We start from the raw sequence: 22310 nt of genomic DNA, 5'->3' as shown, positions 1-22310 counted from the left end.
GTCCACTGAGTGGACAATCTGGAGCATGCATTTGTGCCGGTGTCGGCGATCGTTGTTCATATACGCACTCTTCATTCTCATCTTTCTTCCTAACTCTTACTCGGACAAGCAAATCCCCTATGCCATCCATAATGGTACACTCTATCCATACACCACATCCTCCCTTCCGTGGATGTTCCACGGGTTTCGGCTAGTAAGGAAGAAAGCTATTGAAAATTGGGTCGCCACGTCAAAATCCAAGATGGCCGCCGCCATGTATGTCTGAACCTTGTGAGATGAATATCTTGAAAAATAAGCGAAGTACCAACTTCTAATTTGGTGTGTGCGTGTACCTCGGCATAAGGAAGAACGCTATTGAAAATTGGGTCGCCATGTCAAAATCCAAGATGGCCGCCACCATATATATGTCTGAACCTTGTGAGCAAAATATCTTGACAAATAAGCGAAGTACCAACTTATAATCTGGTGTGTGGGTGTATCTAGGCATAAGGAAGATCCCTATTGAAAATTGGGTCGCCACGTCAAAATCCAAGATGGCCGCCGCCATGTATGTCTGAACCTTGTGAGCGTAATATCTTGAAAAATAAGCGAAGTACCAACTTCTAACTTGGTGTGTGGGTGTATCTCGGCATGAGGAAGAACGCTATTGAAAATTGGGTCGCCACGTCAAAATTCAAGATGGCCGCCACCATATATATGTCTGAACCTTGTGAGCGAAATATCTCGAAAAATAAGCGAAGTACCAACTTCTAACTTGGTGTGTGGGTGTATCTCGGCATAAGAAAGAATGCTATCGAAAATTGGGTCGCCCCGTCAAAATCCAAGATGGCCGCCACCATATATATGTCTGAACCTTGTGAGCGAAATATCTTGAAAAATAAGCGAAGTACCAACTTATAATCTGGTGTGTGGGTGTATCTAGGCATAAGGAAGAAACCTATTGAAATTGGGTCGCCACGTCAAAATCCAAGATGGCCGCCGCCATGTATGGCTGAACCTTGTGAGCGGAATATCTTGAAAAATAGGCGAAGTACCAACTTCTAATCTGGTGTGTGGGTGTGTCTACGCATACGGGAGAACGCTATTGAAAATTGGGTCGCCACGTCAAAATCCAAGATGGCTGCCTTGCGTCTTCCACTTTGTCAACTCGCATCACTTCACCGACGGGGGACCTAGGTGTAACGCTTGTTCATAAAAAGATATGAGTCGATTGTTTTTTTTAGGTCAAAGGTCAAGGTTGCATAAAATCGTCAATTTCCATGCAATTGACCTGAAATTTAGTGTATTTGCATATTGAGTCACATAATTGATTCACCAATCAAAAGCTAGAAGCTGATTATTTTTTAGATCTAAAGGTCAGCGCTGCATAAAATCATAAATTTTCATTTTTAAAATTTTTTTTTTACTGTTTTCGTTATTTTCGTTATTTAGAAGAAGACTGAATACAAACTGACGTGGATGGGCTTTTCATTTTCACATGCTTTCTCGTTTTATTTTAAATTCAAAATAAAAGTTTTAAATAAATAAAATAAAATAAAAAGATCAAAAGATCCCCTCAGCAATCTTCAACCGAATATGCCCAGGAACAATACACCGTATCCCCTCAGCAATTTTCATCCGAATATGCCCAGGAACAATACACCATATACCCTCAGGAATCTTCAACCGGATTGCCTCAGGAATCCTCCTCCGAATTTCCTTCATAATCCAGGTAAGCTTGTGGTTTACATTGACAGGCTTTGCATTGTTAAATCTTCCATGTTTGTTCCATGCTTTATTTGAGGTTAAAAATTAACATGAGCTGATATTCACCCACTATTATAAATGCAAGTACAGTTGAGTCCTGTAAAATAAACAGGACACACCTTGATAATCTCAACAATATTTTAAGTGACTTGGACTCATGATGTCAGGGTTGTTAAGTATTTGAGTTGATGACCAATTTCAAAAAGTAGATGGCCAAATTGTTTTTACTTGTCTTGTTTAAAAAAAATTTTTTTTACAAATCTTGGCCTATCACTGATGGTTTTTGGAACGCCAACTTTTTTTCCCTTTGTGGTCTAAGGATCATATTTGAGCTCGAAGGAAGTCTTAAATTCGGATAATTAAATTAATTAAAATTTGGATGATAAAATTCGGATAATTTTTCCCAAATCTTATCCTCTGAAACGTACCACCAGATTCGAATGAAACTTGCTTGGAGGCAAAACTTCTCCCTGGTTTACCCCTGAACTCCACCTGATGAAAACTCGTGCTCGCCAACTTGAAAGACTCCGCAATAAAACGGGTCTCACAGTTCACTCCCAAGCCTACAAGGACCACATACAACACTACAAAGATGCCCTCTCCCGCGCCCGCTCTGCCTACTACTCTCAAATTATCCACTCTGGCTCCGGAAACCCAAAAGCACTCTTCTCGACAATAAACAAACTCCTCCGCCCCCTGAACACCACCACCCAGTCATTCACAGTAGACAACTGCATCTCCTTCCTCTCTTTCTTCCAACGCAAAATTGACAACATCTACAACAGCTTGACCACCGCCGCACCCGCTCCCCCTCCAACCACCTGCCCCCCCTTGTCCTGCCACCCCCTGTCTCGGTTCTCCCCAATCTCTCCTACTGACCTCTCTGAACTCCTCATAGGAATGAAAACTGCCACCTGCACTCTTGACCCCATCCCCTCCAGCTTTGTCAAAGCCTCCCTCCCTGCTCTCTCTCCACTTATCATTGCAACAATAAACTCCTCCCTGTCTACAGGCATCGTCCCACCTTCCCTCAAAATTGCTGCTGTTACCCCCATTCTAAAAAAACCTGGTCTAAACCCTGACACCCTAAACAACTTCAGACCCATCTCCAACCTACCCTTTCTGTCAAAAGTTTTGGAACGCGCTGTAGCCACTCAACTCAAACATCATCTCTCTGCCAATAACTTGTATGAAACATTCCAATCCGGATTCCGCTCCAACCACAGTACTGAAACTGCTCTCCTCAAAATCACCAACGACCTTCTCCTCTCCTCTGACGCTGGCAACCTCAACATTCTCGTCCTCCTCGACCTCAGCGCTGCCTTTGACACCATCGATCACACTATCCTCCTCACCCGACTTGAATCCACCTTTAACGTCACCGGCACTGCCCTCTCTTGGATTAAATCATACCTCTCTGACAGATGCCAGTTCATCTCCATCAATAACTGCAAATCCCCCACTGCTCCCCTCCCCCAAGGTGTCCCCCAAGGTTCAGTTCTTGGCCCCCTCCTCTTCATCCTTTACCTGTCCCCGCTCGGTCACTTAATCCGCCGTCATGGTCTCCAATTCCACTGCTTCGCCGATGACATCCAGCTTTTCATCTCCACCAAGTCCGTCTCCACCGACACCCACTCTATCCTGACAAACTGCATCACTGAAATAAAATCCTGGCTTCAAATCAACTTCCTCAAGCTTAACTGTGATAAATCTGAAATAATCATCATTGGCCCAAAAACGCTCACAAAATCCACCCATAACTTTGCCCTCAACATCGACGGTATCCCAGTATCCACCTCCCCTCACATCCGGAATCTTGGCGTCATCTTTGACCAAACCCTTTCCTTCGACAAATACACTAAACAGATCACAAAGTCAGCCTTCTTTCACCTGAAAAACATTGCCCGTCTCCGCTCATCCCTCTCCTCCACGGCTGCAGAAACCCTCATCCACGCCTTCATCACCTCCCGTCTGGACTACTGCAATAGCCTCCTCTATGGTTCACCCTCAAAAATCACCAATAAACTCCAATACATTCAGAACTCCGCTGCCCGTCTACTCACTCATTCCCGGACCCGTGACCACATCACCCCCGTCCTTTACAAGCTTCACTGGCTCCCCATCCCCCAGAGAATCCAGTACAAAATCCTCCTCTTGACATACAAAGCCCTCCATAACCTGGCCCCATCCTACCTGGCTGACCTCCTCTCCAGACACACTCCCACCCGCAACCTCCGCTCTGCTGGTACCAACCTCCTGACCCCCTCCATCCGGACCAAATTCAGATCCTGGGGGGACAGGGCCTTCTCCATCGCTGCTCCCACCCTCTGGAACTCACTACCTCACACCATCAGAGACTCCTCCTCACTCACCACATTCAAAACATCACTAAAGACCCACCTGTTCAACGCTGCATTCAACATTCAACCCACAGCATTTAACCCCTGACTATCTCTTCTCCTTCTCCCTCCTTTTGCTTTAAATATTTCCCTATTGATTCTTGTCTTGTCTTTTTGATTCTTGTCTTATATATATGCCGTATATCGCTGCTGTTTGTTTTCTTGATTCTTGTCTTTTTGCAATTGTTGTTTTCATGTATTGTTATGCATTATGTTTTCCACTCTGTCAAAGCGCCTTTGGGCTTCTGGAAAAGCGCTATACAAAATAAATGAATTATTATTATTATTATTATTATTATTATTATTATAAAAGTTCATTTTTATATTCGTACCATGAACCAGCCTCGCTGATCTGCATAACATTGACACGATGTGTTACACTTGATCATGTGCAAATTAAAGGACTCATGAGACTTTAAACTAAACAATAGATATATGATTAAATCATCTCTCGTAGTTCCTGTTCAAAAAAAAATGATAAATTAATAATGTAAGAAACCAAGCAACCCCACTCCCTACGTCATATCCCATCTATAATCTTCTACCCTCCACCCTCTCCTCTCCATGCGGAGAGTTTGCATCGTCTCTGTGAACCAGGCTTTTTCCTTAAACAGAAAACAGTGCTAACAATATTAACGTGCGATTCCTACCCACAGAATATGATATTGATTTTGTTTTGTTTTTATATAATACCGTTCCTTTTGTCAGATGACATGTCAGATTACAAATGAGGAAGAAGCTTGCCTCGCGCTGCGTGCTTCGAAGTTCCTCACATGTGCTTTGATGAAGTATCGCCTAAAGCCTGTCAAAGATGTAAGTGGGAGTGTTATCTTTGATCTGCAGTGTTTCTTTGATCTGCAGTGTTTCTTTTTAACTGGATAAGCAGTATTGGTTCATGCTTTGTTTGACCCTTTTGGAATTTTGGACCCACAGTTGGATAAAATTGAGCGGAGGCAAGATCAAGATTACCCACCGGATTTCCCAAGAGACAGTCCAGTGGATTTCCCCAGGGACGGTCAGCAGGATTTCTCCAGGGACCGTCAGTTGGATTTGCCCAGGGACCATCGGCAGGATTTTCCCAGGGACCGTCAGCGGGATTCCCCCAGCAACCGTCAGCGGGATTCCTCCAGGGACCGTCAGCGGGATTCCTCCAGGGACCGTCGGCGGGATTCCTCCAGGGACCGTCAGCGGGATTCCTCCAGGGACCGTCAGCGGGATTCCCCCAGGAACCGTCAGCGGGATTCCCCCAGGGACCGTCAGCGGGATTCCCCCATGGACCGTCAGCAGGATTCCCCCAGGGACCGTCAGCGGGATTCCCCCAGGAACCGTCAGTGGGATTCCCCCAGGGCCCGTCAGTGGGATTCCCCCAGGGCCCGTCAGCGGGATTCCCCCAGTGACCGTCAGCGGGATTTTTCCAGTGACCGTCAGCGGGATTTCTCCGGTGACCGTCAGCAGGATTTCTCCGGTGACCGTCAGCAGGATTTCTCCGGTGACCGTCAGCGGGATTTCTCCGGTGACCGTCAACGGGATTTCTCAGGGGACCGTCAACGGGATTTCTCAGGGGACCGTCGGCAGGATTTCTCAGGGGACCAACGGCAGGACTTCCTTGGGGACCGTCAGCAGGACTTCCCCGGGGACCTTCAGCAGGATTTCCCCGGGAACAGTCAGCAAAATTTCCCCACGGACTTTCCACCGGATTTCCCCAAGGACCTTCCACCGGATTTCCCAAGGAACAATCCCCTGGATTTACTTGGGAAGCTTTCACTGGATTTCCTCAGAAACCTTCCACCGGATTTACTCAGGAACCTTCCACCAGATTTACTCAGGAACCTTCCACCAGATATACTCAGGAACCTTCCACACGATATACTCAGAAACCTTCCACAGGATGTATTCAAGAACCTTTCACCAGATTTTCTCAGAAACCTTCCACTGGATTCCTCCAGGAACCTTCCACCGGATTTCCCCAGGAACCTTCCACCGGATTTCCCCATGAACCTTCCACCGGATTTCCCCATGAACCTTCCACCGCATTTCCCCAGGAACCTTCCAACGGATTTTCCCAGGAACCTTCCACCGGATATCCCCAGCAATCTTCAACCGAATATGCCCAGGAACAATACATCGTATCCCCTCAGCAATCTTCAACCGAATATGCCCAGGAACAATACATCGTATCCCCTCAGCAATCTTCAACCGAATATGCCCAGGAACAATACATCGTATCCCCTCAGCAATCTTCAACCGAATATGCCCAGGAACAATACACCGTATCCCCTCAGCAATTTTCATCCGAATATGCCCAGGAACAATACACCATATACCCTCAGGAATCTTCAACCGGATTGCCTCAGGAATCCTCCTCCGAATTTCCTTCATAATCCAGGTAAGCTTGTGGTTTACATTGACAGGCTTTGCATTGTTAAATCTTCCATGTTTGTTCCATGCTTTATTTGAGGTTAAAAATTAACATGAGCTGATATTCACCCACTATTATAAATGCAAGTACAGTTGAGTCCTGTAAAATAAACAGGACACACCTTGATAATCTCAACAATATTTTAAGTGACTTGGACTCATGATGTCAGGGTTGTTAAGTATTTGAGTTGATGACCAATTTCAAAAAGTAGATGGCCAAATTGTTTTTACTTGTCTTGTTTAAAAAAAATTTTTTTTACAAATCTTGGCCTATCACTGATGGTTTTTGGAACGCCAACTTTTTTTCCCTTTGTGGTCTAAGGATCATATTTGAGCTCGAAGGAAGTCTTAAATTCGGATAATTAAATTAATTAAAATTTGGATGATAAAATTCGGATAATTTTTCCCAAATCTTATCCTCTGAAACGTACCACCAGATTCGAATGAAACTTGCTTGGAGGCATTGGGGCCAGTCCCAGATCTAAAGTTGTGCTCGACATAAGCACTGGCTTCCACGAAACGCCCCTGATCCGCCATTTTCACTGAAACATCATCATCTCCATAAGTACGAGCCAGAATTGAACCAAATTTGACAGGGTTCATCAGGGAAGCAGGGTCTTCTTGAATTGTACTTCTTATCTGGATCTGCTGACCCCCATGGCACTAAATTCAGATACGGTGTTCAAAACTGGGCTTTGGCAAAATCCAATCAGGACCACATTAACCCCATTAAGTCGATTCCGTTCAAACAGTCCCTACCCGATTCCGCTTTATCCGTCATGTCTTCGGTCATCCTGCCTGTTGGGGAAATGACCATCAGTCCCCCACGGGGCTATTTTTAAAGTCTTTCTTCCGACTAGGTCAGGGTCAGAATCGGACCACGAATCTCCAAAACTCAGAATGAACGCTGTAACCAAGATGCCCTGGCTTAAAGTCCTGGAGATGCCCTGGAGTCTGGCTTAAAACCGACCATGCTTCCGAACAATTTGAAGAGGTCAGCAACGGCTACCGATGGTATGGTTTGTTAGGACTGCAGGCATGGATGGAGGGTTCAGGATCATGCTTTGATGAAGATCGATGCCAATGCCCCTGATCCATACAGGAGAATGTTGAAATGTCTCAATGCAAAATACTGAATTCTGAGCCATTAAAGGGGTAAATTGTCTTCTTAAAAAGTAAAAATGTATCATTATGTCAAATCACTTTTTAGGAAATAACTGGTTTCTCACCTCAAAGCAACTGTCTTCCAAAGAGTTTTTTTTTATATCAATTGCTGGCCCATACATCCTAGAGTTTGAACAAGCAACCACAATCAATCATCATTTTAATGCAGAGTCATTTGTCAAAATCATCCTGGCCTTCCCAATGCAGTTTTTTCCTCACAAAGTTTCACTCATTTTGAAAATGCTCACATTGCTTCTGGTGACACGATTAGCACAGGAAACCTGTCACATAACGATCGCATCAACTGAAAAGATTGCATCATCAACTAGAACAGCACTTGGTGGAGCGCATACCTCTACAAAGTTGAACAGTTCAAGTTTTGTGTCCCACTGACAGGCCGGATCTTCATCCAGACCTGAACCAAAATCTATTCGGCTTGCTCTTGTCACCGAACCAACTCATCCACCTTCTGTCATAATCCATCCACAACCTTTTGAAATGTTGTGCTATATATCGTTTTTGGCTCCATCTCTCAACGGTAAAAAAAATCACTTTAAAAACCTCCAGTATTTGGATTCGGGTCCTCGCCAAAATTGATTCTATTGGTCCACGTCACTCACCCAACCTGTCCACCAAGCTTTGTCCGAATCCTTCCATAACCTTTTGAGAAATCCTGCTCACAGACAAACAAATAGACAAGCGTATGAAAACATAATCTGCGTCCACCGGCGGTGGAGAAGGTGATAAAAACGCTCATTACAGTATTTGATTGCAGTGATGCAGAGCCTGAAATAAGTAATCTAAGAGTCTCATGTCATGCGCATGCCACACACTGCTGCATAGGAGCTACAGCCATCTCATGGTGACCAGGTCTCATGGGAAAAAAATAAGGGACACAAATCAATGAGGCTACCATAGGCCCTCTTGTGGGGATTTGGAGGTGACATCCCCTGAAGCTGTGAAGTCTTCGGTATTTAAATAATCAACAAGGTGTTAAGTATTGAACTAAGCTAAAATAAAGTTTTAAGTATTAAACTATAACAGCACTCGTTTTTTTTTGTTTTTTTTTGCATCCTGCGCTGTCAACACTCCCAATTTACAAGGTGTATCTCGAAGCTGGCAGGGACTTTTGGAATGCAATTTTGCATCAATAATAGGAGTACAAAGTATGTGGGGTTGACCTAATGTTTCTGACATTGACCTAATTTGAAGGTCATGACCGAATTATAGACAATTTAACATTTTTCACCAAAATTTGACTATGGTCTGTCCGATCAGAACTAAAATGCCCTCTCTGGATAGACCAGAGCAAGTCACATTTACACATAATTTACATTATACCCCTCCAGATTAAAAAAGGTCAAGGTCAAATGGCAGTCTGAAAAAAAAATTGCGTTTCTTGTCATCGCTCAGTTTTGCCAATGCAGAATCTGAAAGACCACTTGGCCTTCCAACATGTTTTTGCATCATAATCTGCACTGAAGTTTTTTATCGGTTGTCCAACATTGTTGTTCAACAAAGCAGGGAAGTTGTGCACCTGATATTTGGTTTGTGTTCCTGACCTAGTTTTTTTCAGATCAACTGAATTTTAACACACTTTTAAGACCCACTTAAGATTTCTTATATATTTTTTTAATGAATTTGAATTTGAACACACCACTTAAGACCCTTGAGAAAAAGTTTATCCTTGAAGTCCCTTTAGACCCAAAGAACCTTTCGACTCCTTTGACCCACCAGACCCCTAAAAGGACACAATCATTAATTTTTGGGGGGAGAATAATAAGCTGGATAATTATATTTTAAAATCTGACTATTTTCACTTCCGTTATGTAAATGAGCTACCTCTGTCAATTCGCATGATGTCAAAGTTGCACAACGCATTGATGGACGTGTATGTCTGCGTTTCATCACAGGTTATTCTAGCGTTCAAGATGCTGATGTACCAAGCCTTTTACTGTTAGAATCGTCGAGAAATTTGCCCACAGAACTCGGAAGTTGTTTTTTTGCATCCCTGACCCACAAAACGATAAACAACATTTGTGTGCTGTGTGGTTGAAAAACCTAGGAACAACCAAATTCAACATGAAAACGGATGTTTATTCAAAATATCGTGTTGTTTGCGAAGACCACTTCGAGCCGTCAACATTCGTATTTGATCAACAGCCTCACTACCTGGGAAACAAGCCTCGGAAATTGCTGAAACATGACGCTGTACCGACACCAGGCAAGAGTTATCTGTTGATTTGAAGACAGGCCCTTGTGAGCCAAACTCAGAGCTTGTCCTCAAGTATTTATCTTTATTAGTAGAATACGAGCAGAGCCTACCTGTTGCTTCATTGAAGGACCAATTAGTCGTGCTGCTTACCAAAAATTGCTATATTGGTTCACTGTGTCTGTATCGAGTCCATAGATCACGGTAACTCGACCAGCCTTTGGGAATAGTTAATCAGGTTGTTGAAGTGCCCTCAGGTCTATTATTGGTTGGTAGCTCATTGTGGCTTAATTTGTCATATGCCCCGTGGGCAGTTTGCATTTTCGGAAGATAGCCGATCAATCTCCAAGGAGCGAGCCAGTGATCCTGCACCTCACAATCTTCCATATAAATGTTATTGTTCTGCAATACTGGCCCACAGCATGGCGACAGCCAATGGATCCTGCAGGAGCAGCCCACAAACGTGCCGCTATGGCTTAGCCTTCACATTTGGCTGCTTTACAGCCTCAACTGACTATCGTATAGTTTAGGTTTTGTTTATGGGGGGTTGGGAGAACAGGTGGTGGGAGGGTAGGTTGGGATTAGGTTGGTCTTGTTGCCCTTATATTGCCAGAAGGCGATCGACGTGTTCAATCTGGGGAAGGATCCGTGGGCTCACTTTGATTAAACGCGTCAAATTTGTGCCTGGATGACGCTTGGGCCCTGCCAAGTTGAAGTGAGCTTGGGGCATTTACCCTTCCTCTGCGGATTGAAGAACCAAATCTTTATCCCCGGAGGGTACTCGCTTACCTGGCTCTGCTGGACGCACCTGCGCTTCATCTTTATGCCCACCAGATGGAATTGGCGGCGTGCGAAGGCATGGACTCACTCCAGACCTTTCTCCAGGTGACATGTATAACCCTCCCCCAGCGGTCTATCAAAGTGTTCTGGCACCGGACCGCACAACAGGGCGACAGGAGTCCAAAACTCCCGTCCATACATGAGCTGCATGCGTTGGCTCCATGCTATCTGGTCCGATAGGCCATCAGCAAATAAGGGAGATGTCCGTTCCAGACATCCTGATGGGTGGTGGTACATGAGGCCAATTGTTGGATCAAGGTCTTGTTCAACTTTTCCACCATCCCATTAGATTGTGGTTTTAAGGGTGGTGTTGTTGTTTTCCGAATTGATAAGAGACTGCACACCTCTTTCGGTCATTGACTTTCAAAATTTTGTCCATGGTCTGTGTGAAGCTCTTCCGGAACCCCATGCTGACATACAAATCCTTCCACGAAGGTCTGTGCCACAATCCCAGCTTCTTGGTTCAGGAGTGCATAGGCCCCTGGCCATTTGGTTAAATAGTCCATAACCACGAGGATGTATTTGGTTGTTACCTTGGTGGGTGCGGTGCAGTGGTCCCAATATATCCATGGCAACCCAAGGGGGCCCCCACCTAGTGCCGTTATAGCAGGGCACTTATCCTCCATGTCGGTCCATTTTAAGCAGTAAAGGCGTCGCATGCTTGACACCATTCCTGTGCATCGCACCCCATATTAACCCAATAGAACCTGCGGCAGACCCAAGTTGTTTTCTTTGTCCTGCCCAAATGTCTGCCGGGGTGGGTACTATGTACTTGTTGTAAAATTGAGGACTATTACCAACCAGGAAGAAACGCACTCGTCGCTCTTCTTGTCATGCAGCGCTAACCCCACCGCTCGGTTTCCCAGGGTTTGAATCCCACACACCAGTCCTTTGTGGGGCCGATGTGTGGACGTACCCCCGCATTGATCCGTAGACATGGGACTCATTCCTCCTTTCCGTTAAGTCTGAGTCCACGCTCAATCCACACTCTCTCACTCATTCTTTAATTCTACTCTGCTCACTCTCGGTACACACTCCGCACCTTGCATCACACCAAGAAAACCTGGGTTCTTTATTCCTCCCAAGCTTAACATACACCCATTCGTACCAACCATACAGTCCGGCTCACACCGTCTCACCTCGATTGGACTTGACCCCTCCTGATTCGCCTTGAGGACTCGTATCCTCGTATCCATCCCGATCTTTGCACATTGTTTCAACACATAAAACTGATTCTTTTTTTATTTTATCTACTCGCTCCTTTGTCTCTACTCGCGCCCCCATTACTTTATTAATTTTGTCCTTTATCTCTGTTATCTCCCTCAATGTCCCCATCTATAATTACTTTAGTGACCTCTATACGATCTGTTTATCTGCCTCCCATAGTTAGTCACACGAGCAACATATAGGCCCATTTGTAGTATAGTTATGTCTTAGTATGTGTAAGAGTAGGCCATGTCCCCTCTTAGTACCTGCGTTGTATAAAGACAGGAGAGTAGGCCCCATTAATTTTGTTCCAACCTCCAATTCTACCTCTATGGGCGTAATCCATCCCGCGCCCCATTTGGCTGTCCCCTAGTCAAGCTAACACGAGGTAGGCCTAAAAAGGTGGGGGCGGTGTTGAGGTCGGGAGCGGCAGAGGCGATGACGGTAAGAGCCACCAGCCAATCAGAGCTCGAGCGGAATGGCGTGAGAGGGTGTGGTGAAGCGCGTCTGGTGAGTTCCAGAAGGTTCGCGGGGCGTGCCTATATAACCCGCTGTGCAAAGCCCTCGAAAGGTCTTACAAAGGACTTGTTGGGAGAGACTTGCTCATAAAGGACTTGCAGAGAGGGAGCTTGATAAAAGGACTTGCGCGCATATGGCGGTGGCGAAAGGTTTTGTTTGAGGACTTGCGCAGAGAGAGAGAAGAAGAGGCGTTGAACCGTACAAGTACGCAGGCGCAGCCAGATGCGCCGGTAACGCATATAGCGCATTTCCAGCCACGCGAGTAAGTGCGGCCATAGCCGCAAGTGAATAACCGCCAGCCGCGCCAAAGTCCGCTCCCTGCCATTCGCCCCGTGATAACCCGTTCCATTCAGACGACACGCGGCAAGCTCCTGCTTTCACCTACTTCCATCTCCAAGGAACGTGCCGGGGACCGGAGAGAACTGCACGAGAGCCATCCCTGGGCGAGCTGGTGAACATCATCCTGCTCATCAGCAATCCCCGTGTGAGTGTGTGTGTGAGACGGGCCCGTTTGTCCTGGGTATTAAGAATAAGACTGTATAAGCTGCTTTATGTCTCTTCATCCTGTACTGTACATATGTGTGATAGTAATTAAACCATTTGTTCTTCCTTTCTTTCCAATTCGACCGTACCTGTGATTTCTCCATTGGCTAAGCGTGGTACGAATAAGAACCGCTTGAATCGGGTATAGTAATTAATAATAGCGCGGTCACGTGTACGCAAACCGCTCGGCGTATCACCAACACACGTGGTTCGTGCGGGGCTTATTTCCTCGCTTCCAGGGCAGCGCGCTAGTACTTAGGTAACAGCGAATTTGGTCCTGCAACCCTATTTAGCGCTGTCCGGAAGGGACGTAATAGGTCCCAGGTTGCGCCAGGTCAGTCAAGACAAGGGGACTAATCCCCCCTTGGTAAGGGGAGCAGGCCGGCGGCAGATCCACAACAATATGTTTGCAAAACTTTCTAAAATCCTGTTTTCTCTTTGTCATTATGGGGTATTGAGTGTAGATTTATGAGGGAAAAAATGAATTTAAACGATTTTAGCATAAGGCTGCAACATAACAAAATGTGAAAAAAGTGAAGGGGTCTGAATACTTTCTGAATGCACTGTATGTATAATGATGGAATAATGTGGGCGGAGGCATATTGTTCGATATCGCGCTTTCAAATTATGTCTAGTTATGTTTATTTTAATCTTCTTCTTCTTTTTTTTAAAGCTAAATATATTGTTTTCAGATGGTACTTAACTGTTTGGGTGCTGTTGGCCACGATCGTGGCACACGTCATTGTTCAACGTTCTGTATTGTTTGTTCCTATTTAAGTGTTTGTTCCTATGGTTACCTTGTAAACAATACAGACATTGCATTCAGGTTGCCTGAAAAAATACCATATTATCTTATTGCATACTGGAAACGGTTAAATAATGTATTTTTTTAATGTATAACGTATTTTTAAAAGCAATTTTAGTTTCATTCAGGATAAAAGTAAGGAGCTGATGTAAATCTTGTGAAACATTGGTTGGAAATTAAATAGTCGCACATTATGGATGGTAAACTGTTGCCATGACAAAGGCATAAGCGTCTGCATTGCGTGCAGCCTTTGCAAACTATAAACTTTTTATTTTTAATCATCAATTTATAATGAAATAATTACACATTTATCATATCCAAACCCCAATTAATTTTCATTGTCATTACATTTTATTACCTCACCACCAAAGATGGACGGAGGTTTTGTTTTTACGCCTGTCTGTTTTGTGTTTGTTTGTTTCTTTGTTTTGTTACTTGCACAAATCTAAATTTTTCAATTGTATTGGTTTATCGTGTGCGTTATTCTGTCTATTTGACTTGATTGTTTGGCTGTATGTCAATCGCCTATGCCCTACAGGTCACAATTTTAAACCGATCTTCATTAAGCTTCATGAAATGGTAGATTTGGTCATAAGTAAGGTCAATTTTTATTTTGAGGTTAAAAGGTCAACATCGGCCAAAGGTCAACAACGTAGTTAAATTTCTAAAATCATCAATTTTCATCCGACGGACTTGAAATTTGATGGGATTTCCACATCAGGTCTGCAAATTTAACCAATTATTTTGAGGTCAACATGGGCCAAAGGGTCAACAAAGGCTAAATTTCTATAATCCTCCATTTTCAACCGATTGACTTGAAATTTGAACAGGATTTGCATATCAGGTCGCTCAATTCAACCACCAATTATTTTTTGAGGTCAAAATGTCAATATAGACAAAATTTCTAAAATTGTCAATTTTCATCCAAATGGCTTGAAATGTGAAGATGATTTGCTGGTCAGGTCACTGAATTCATCCACCAATTATTTTTGAGGTCAACATAGGTTTTGATTCTTTTATTTATTTATTATTTTTGAGGTCAACACAGCTAAAAGATCAACATATGCCAAAGATCAACAACTTCTTTATGGGATTTTTCAAGTATCGTGCTATGCACGACATATTACATGTTTGTTTTTTGTGGGCAGGATATCCCAAAGTTGTGGACGGATTCGTATGAAATTTGGTCAGTCTGTGACAGGATTGATTTCCTTTCTGCCTCGTGGGCGCGAACTGACACCTTCTTTTTTCTTTTTGGGGGGGGGGGGGGTGGGATACAAGATCGAGGCTCGTGTAGGACCTAACATCAATCACAAAAAAAACGGACACACAAAACATACAATAAAGGGAGCGGGAGACAAGATGGGGAGAGAGAGGGAAGCACACAAGTACAACAGCAGAGAACAGGGACATCGGAAGATCTGTGGGGGGGAGGAGGCATGGGAAGGTGAGGGGGGGAAGGTATAAAACACATTGACACTGCCAGAACTTCCAGGTAAGAAGTCGGTATTTCAAGAAAAGTGCATCTGGGGTGAATTAATGGGGGTAGAAGAGATCAAGGTTTTGGATGGGGGGAGATAAGAGATGGTGGTGAACAGCTGTTTTAAAGACCTGGAGGGAGGAGTGGGATTGAAGAGAGTGAGGGAATTTGTTCCAGAGTTGGGAGTAAAGAGGAATAATGAAGGAGTGAAGGTGAGCAGAGAGTCTTGATTTTGGCAATTTCACCAGAAGGAGGGTTGCTGGCAGATCTTGTGCGACCTGTAGGAATATTTGGGGGACAGAGCACAGATAGAGCTGGGGGAGCAAGGCTGGATAGGAGTCGGTAGAAGACAGAAAGATCACCTACCTGCCTGTGGTGAGTGAGTGAAAGGCCCTCGGAGTTAGCTTCATCGTGGGAGATTCCAGTGATTCTGAAAGCTTTGGTTTCAACAGCATGAAGCCGAGCTAGGTGTGAGGCAGGAGCACCAGCCCAGAGGGGAGAGCAGTATTCCATTGAGCTGCGGATGAAAGCCTTGTATGTGGTGAGGAGCTCAGGTGTGCCAAGGAAGGACTTCACACGACGGAGGATGCCCAATCGGAAACTGGCTTTGGAAGCCAGCTTGGAAATGTGGTTTTCCCAGGAAAGATCATGGCAGATAGTGAGACCCAAAAGCTTGAGTGACAGAACTTCTTGGAGAGGATTGTTGAGAAAGTAGATGGAAGGGTTTTCCAGTCGGTCTTTTCGGAGAGACATAGTGAGAGTCTGAGATTTGTCAGGATTGAAAAACATGTTCCACTTGTTTGACCAGTCTGTGATTTTGTCTAGGTCTGCAAAGAGTGAGGGGGCTGCAGACTGCCGATCTGAGGGATGAGGAATGGAGCGGCAGAGAGCAGAGTCATCAGCAAAGAGATAGAGAGGATTTTCAAGAGAGTCAACGATCATTGATGAAGACCAGAAAAAGCACAGGGCCCAGAACACACTGCCTTGGGGAACTCCAGCCTGAACAGGAAGGGGAGATGAGAGAAACCCATTGAGGGCCACACGTTGACTACGACCAGAGAGGAAACCTCAGGCTCTCGTGGCCATACAGTGTGTGGTGTGTGAGAAATGGTTTAAGTCCAGAATGTAAAGAGCATGGAATGCATATTGTCACGCAACTCCGATTAAAACTAGAGTTGCGGATAGCCGATCACGAAGGCTTTAACTCCCGAGGCGGAAACTCAATGGCGGATTCCAAAACCCAAAGCCCCAAGCGCGGAATGGAGGGGAACGGCGAGAGCCCCCGCAGCCTTATCTATTAAAATTAACCACCCGGTAAACTGCGTTCAGAAATATGTACAGAAAATAATATAAGGGTTTATTGGGAAAAGCAAGGACAGTAAAAGCATGCGCCGGTAATGAAATAAGGTAGCTAAATTGGGATCCCACACACACAGATATCAAATACAAACAGGGGATGAATTAACAAAATCAAATGTCTCGTCGTGTACAGTGTACGCGGAGCTCGGTCTTATCTGATCTCGTGTCTTGTCCGTCCAACGCAGTTCCAAACTCCCACGTGGAGGAATGCTCCATCCGCCTCGCACGCCCCGCTCGGCCCGAGCCAATGCCCTCGCCGCTGCACACGAGGTCCGTGTACCAAGCTCCGAAGCACCGAGAGGTCCCACAGCAGGACAGCGAGCTCCACTCAGGCTACACCTCAGCCCAACTCCGGCTGCGCAAGACGAAAAAGAGCTGCAATAGCGAGTCACTTTTCTGCGTCTCTCGAACCACTGCCAGAAGTAACTGCTCTGACCAAACTGCGTGCACTCCAGCGAACTGCCAACTCTCAACTACGAATCCAACTCCTCTGGACTCCACTAGGAATGTAGCTAGTCTTGCGCAATGGCGTTCGGCTCTCTGTATTGCCTCGGCCGGTCACGTCAGCTCTCGAACTGGTCGACTCCAGCTCTGGCGCGCTGCCAACCAATCGGTCTCCTCCACGCGCCTCACCGGCTCGCTTAGGTCAAGCCCACTGCGTCACTCTCACTCCCGTCCCCTACTCCGTGGTCGTAGCACGTGCCATGCGAGGTGGATAGGGCTCTCGGAGGTGTCCTGGCCTGCTTTCTTCCGAGGTCATGTCGGGGGGGGGGGGGGGGGGGAGGGCGTTATTAGTGTTGTACGAAGGGATCCTAACCAAGTGTCTATGTGGTCTGCAGTGCCATAAGGGACAAAGGTTTGATTACCAGGTGAGACATACAAGGGCTCTACTCATTATTCCCTACATTACGTATCACTCGAATCTCCTGGTAGATTCACAGTTATACACCTTAACCGACAAAACGCCTACACATGGACTTATTACAGGTAGTGTTCCTTACTGCGACACACAAAGCGTGGTACCTACTCAGATCTACTCTGCTCTACATATATCACTACCCAAATTCGTAACAATATATATCCCCATAAATACATCCTATTCTTAAGAGCTAAACAGAATACTATGAAACATGCCTCATTCTCCCTGGGGGTTTGCACAACCGTCACAATATGATGGACCATGTTATGTGTGGCATAGCATATTTCTAGTCAGATAATGGTGATGTTTTGGTATGTTCTGCAGGTATTTGTGAAATTTTGTTCTCAGTCACGTTTCTCTTCTTCTTGTAACCCTTACTGTGTGAGCAGGTTCCAACTTTGCAGCAGCCCCAGAGGCAAACATGTTCCAACAACGCATGGGGTTCTTCTCCTCACAAAACCAGATGGTTCCTCCTCGACAGCCCTGGGGTCATCCACAAATCAATCCCGCTCGTCCATATTTCCCAAATCTACCATAAACCCAAGCATTGCATCATCACTTTACTTATAAATAAAAGGTGGCTTAACACAGTACAGTGAAATTTTCTTTGTGTAATTCATCATTTTTGATAAGCTGAAGGTTGCAAAAATAGAATTTTTTTGCTGCTGTTTCCTTCCTCCCTTCTGTCATCTTTTCTAAATATTCTTTTATCATTTTCATTCCACTTTACCTTCCCCAACTTTGCAAACATGATATGAATGATATTGGTAGAAATTGGATACATCTTTGTTGAATAAATCAAACCTTTTAGTGGTTGTTTGTGAACATGTTCTGTGATTTTTGCTATCGCCTTTGAAGAACATCTGAAGATGCTTGGTGGTTGGTAGCAAATTCAATAACATTCTCGGCCATCGCTGAAAACAAATTTTCTCAAGTTTCCTTTTTTTTACTGCCATAATGTATGGAAGACGGTACCAAATGTTTTTTTCAGTTATTGGAAAGATTCATTCTACTTAAAAGAAATAGAAGTCATTGCAGCAAAATAGTTCGACTAAACCTGTTCATTTGAAATTTTGTGTCCGAGAGGCCCCTGCTGTTGATGGATATTTCCCAAGTCAGTCGTGTGAACGGGGGTTTGACATGTAAATAATATTGGGACGGAATGTAGTTCGGAGTATTATATTGAACTGTCATTTGTTTTTCCTGTTCTGTGCACACTTTCCGCTAAATACACATTTGGATGGTTATAGACTGCGACCGGTCTTACCATTCATTACCCAGTGGGTCCATAACAGAAAGACCTTTGTCTCAGCCATTTACAGCAACCATTTCACTAAAACTCATACTGGGGGCTACTGAAAGGAAAAACGAAATCTTGTCATATATTACTGGCAAGTATAAACACCCTCGTTTTAAATGCCACAATGTTCTTTAGGAACTCTTTGCCAAGAGAATCCTGTGGAATGATATTTGGAATAGTTGTCCTTGTTTCTCCCCTTCTTCCCCAGTTTCTACCCTTCCCCAGTCACCAATTAAAAGAAACTGAGCATGCTGGAGTATATTTTGTTTGTTTACTAAAAAGTTGCTTTGTTGTCTCAATTTGTGCTGACTGCAACAGGACTTCGCTGCCAGATTCCAGTCTGTTCAGATATATTCTCATTCTGCTATTGTTTTTTTTATATTCAAATTGTTTTGGTTGGTTAGTTCTGCAAATTTGTATTCCCATTTTTTTCCCCATTGTTAAAACGCCTATGGCTTCATTGTTGTGATCATAGTGATAGCGTTTGTACTACCACTATTGGTTGCTTTGTTACAGTCAACCAGCAAACGAGTTATGTCTGATGTGCATGCAATTATCCATGGCAGGACTACTGACTAACAATAGAACATTTTTATGCCTCTGTCGATGGAGGAATTATTTTTCCAGGTTGTCCGCCCGGCTGTCCGTCTGTCAGTACGTGATAGCTTTCGTCACCGTGATAACTTGAGAACGGCTGAAGTGATCTAATTCAAACTTGGTTCAGGTATACATAATGATGTAAAGATTAACTGATAAGATTTTGGGGTCAATATCTCGTGAGAGATTGAAACTAAAGATTAACTGATTTTGGATCTCGCGAGATCTTACCAGGGTGGTCACGGCTTTTCGAAGCTGTCCATGCTCTCCACGCACGCTCGAAGTTAAGTAATTGTTCACAATTGTATTTTTGTCGAAACTGTATTTATCTTACGTGTGTGTCTATAGGAAGTGTCCCGAGGAAGAGTATCGGTGTTAATCTTTCATACCTGTATAAAATAGTCCAGTATTTCGTGCCGCTTAATTTGCGGCCTAGTTCTTTAAGCTTCCTACCTTGAGGCTTTGTTTTCTCTCAGCGGTCGATTGTCGTCCATCTACTCTCGTTCTCTCAGTTTTTTCCAGTCTTTTCACCCCATACTTCCTTGTTTAAAATCTGAACTCAAAAAAAACAAAAACATTTCCTTCTTTGTATTTTTCGTTAGTTCGTCCTTCGACCACGTGTTTCACCCCCATTTTCACCGCATTCCCCCAGATAGTTTTCACTGTTCAATTTAAAAATGTTAAAACGTTCCCCTGAAGTGCTGTATTCTGTCGTATATTATAACACTTTTCTTCTTCTTCTTTAAAAGGTTGCTTTCGACTTATCTCTGACTCTAAGGTCACAAGAATCATTTTGCAATAAATGTTAGTTTCCCATTAATCGTACCACACTTTCTGAAATCCAAACTCACTCCTCCCCTCCAAATCTTCCCCATCACCCATCCCTTTCAGATCTCCACCCCACCCCCCCCCCCCTTTTTTTTTTTTTTTTTTGTTGTTGTATACAAGGTCGAGGCTCGTGAAAGCTAACATTAATCACACAGAAAGACAAACCGCCACATAAAACATATAACATCGGGAGCGGTAGACAAGATGGGGAGAGAGGGGGAAGGACACAAACACAACATTTGAGAGCAGGGACCGAGAGACATCGAGAGATCTGTGGGAGGGAGAGGGCTTTGGGGGGAGGGGAGGCATGGGAAGGGGGGGGGTGGGAGAGGGAGAGGTCGGTGGAAGACAGAAAGACCACCTACCAGCTTGCGATGAGTGAGTGAAAGGCCCTCAGTGATAGCTTCATCATGGGAGATTCCAATGATTCTGAAAGCTTTGGTTTCAACAGCGTGAAGCCGAGCTAGGTGTGAGGCAGGAGCACCGGCCCATAGGGGAGAACAGTATTCCATTGAGCTGTGGATGAAAGCCTTATATGTGGTGAGGAGCTCAGGTGTGCCTAGGAAGGACTTCGCACGATGGAGGATGCCCAGTCGGTGACTGGCTTTGGAGGCCAGCTTGGAAATGTGGTTTTCCCAAGAAAGATCATAGCAGATAGTGAGACCCAAAAGCTTGAGCGACAGAACTTCTTGGAGAGGATTGTTGAGAAAGTAGATGGGAGGGTTGTCCAGTCGATCTTTTCGGAGAGACATAGTAAGAGTGTGAGATTTGTCAGGATTGAAAGACATGTTCCACTTGTTTGACCAGTCTGTGATTTTGTCCAGGTCTTCAGAGAGTGAGGAGGCTGCAGACTGCCGATCTGAGGGAAGAGGAATGGTGCGGCAGAGAGTGGAGTCATCAGCAAAGAGAGAGAGAGGATTTTCCAGAGAGTCGGAGAGATCATTGATACAACATGCATTTTAAAGGCCATTTTCCCTGCTAGAGCGGGGGTTAGCCTTGCGGTCCCCATGACAATCTTCTCCATTTTGCCCTATTTTCTGCATCTCTCCTTGTTAACCCCCTTGCCCGCATTTCTTCTTCCACCATCTTTAGCCAAGTCTTTCTCGGTCTTCCCCTCTTCTACTTCCTTCTACATTCATTTCCATCACTCTTCTCAACCAGTCACTTTCATCCTTCCTCAACACATGACCAAATCATCTCAACCTGTTCCTCTTCACAGCATCAATCACAGGCTCTATTCCCATCATCTTTCGCAATTCATCATTTGTCTTCCTCTCTCTCAACGATACTCCGCACATCCGTCGAACCATTCGCATTTCCACCCTTTCCAACCTTCGTTGCTGCTCTACGTTCATTACCCATGTCTCGCTCCCATAAATCATAACACTTCTCACACATGCAGCATACACCTTTCCCTTCAGCTTCAATGACACTCCCCTCATCATCAGCACGCCACTCAATTCCCGAAACTTCTTCCATGCACATCTCACTCGAGCAACCGTTGCCTAGTCTGATCCACCTTCTCCATTCAGCATGTCTCCGAGGAAGCAAAATGTTTTCACACCTTCCAGCTTCACGCCTTCTCCAAGATCCAACTCAACATTTCCTCCATCTGCAGCTCCCTCTGTGCACACCTTACATTTGAATGTAGCTGCCACACTGGTTAATGACCCTCTCAGACCACTACATTTTTGATGAACCCACTCAGCGCACATTGTACACTGAATGGAGTTCACTCTGACACCCTTCCTACACACAGCACAGGGCCACTTCCCAGTTCTTTCCACCTCACCACATGCTTTACCACTTGCCATCACCTTCGTCCTTCCGATATTCACCTTCAGACCTTTTGTCTCCATACATTCCTTCCACGTGTTCATCTTTTCCTTCAGTCCATCCATACTTTCCGCAATCAACACCAGATCATCTGCATACAACAACTCCCACGGTAAACCCTCCTTTACGTTCTGAGCCA

At 44.8% G+C, this 22310-nt stretch overlaps 1 protein-coding gene across 2 annotated transcripts; it reads left to right on the top strand.

The window, feature by feature from the left end:
* The first annotated feature begins 703 nt into the window (after positions 1–703).
* On the top strand, positions 704–18435 carry LOC144892945 (uncharacterized). Of its 2 annotated transcripts, none has more exons than XM_078781731.1 (4): positions 704–1512; positions 4459–4958; positions 5079–6531; positions 18000–18435. In XM_078781731.1, the coding sequence occupies exons 2-4, from the start codon at positions 4854–4856 to the stop codon at positions 18146–18148; spliced, it is 1707 nt and encodes a 568-aa protein (XP_078637857.1). In that variant the 5' UTR covers positions 704–1512; positions 4459–4853; the 3' UTR covers positions 18149–18435. The 2 variants fall into 2 exon arrangements, with proteins under 2 accessions (XP_078637857.1, XP_078637856.1); XM_078781730.1 differs by lacking the exon at positions 704–1512 and adding an exon at positions 9793–9951 and having other exon boundaries at positions 4721–4958.
* Positions 18436–22310: the final 3875 nt, after the last annotated feature.

The sequence above is a fragment of the Myxine glutinosa genome, chromosome 7, assembly GCF_964187855.1.
Source record: "Myxine glutinosa chromosome 7, kmMyxGlut1.1, whole genome shotgun sequence".
NCBI classification, from domain to species: domain Eukaryota; kingdom Metazoa; phylum Chordata; class Myxini; order Myxiniformes; family Myxinidae; genus Myxine; species Myxine glutinosa.
Note: the sequence above shows the minus strand (reverse complement) of the source record. Positions and strands in the feature narration are given on the sequence as shown.

Excerpts from the sequence above, each read along its gene's own strand:
- LOC144892945 (XM_078781730.1), top strand. The coding sequence starts at position 4,854 with ATGACATGTCAGATTACAAATGAGGAAGAAGCTTGCCTCGCGCTGCGT. Across the intron at positions 4,959-5,078 it reads GCCTAAAGCCTGTCAAAGAT|TTGGATAAAATTGAGCGGAG; the intron begins GTAAGTGGGAGT and ends TTGGACCCACAG. Across the intron at positions 6,532-9,792 it reads GAATTTCCTTCATAATCCAG|GAACAACCAAATTCAACATG; the intron begins GTAAGCTTGTGG and ends TGAAAAACCTAG.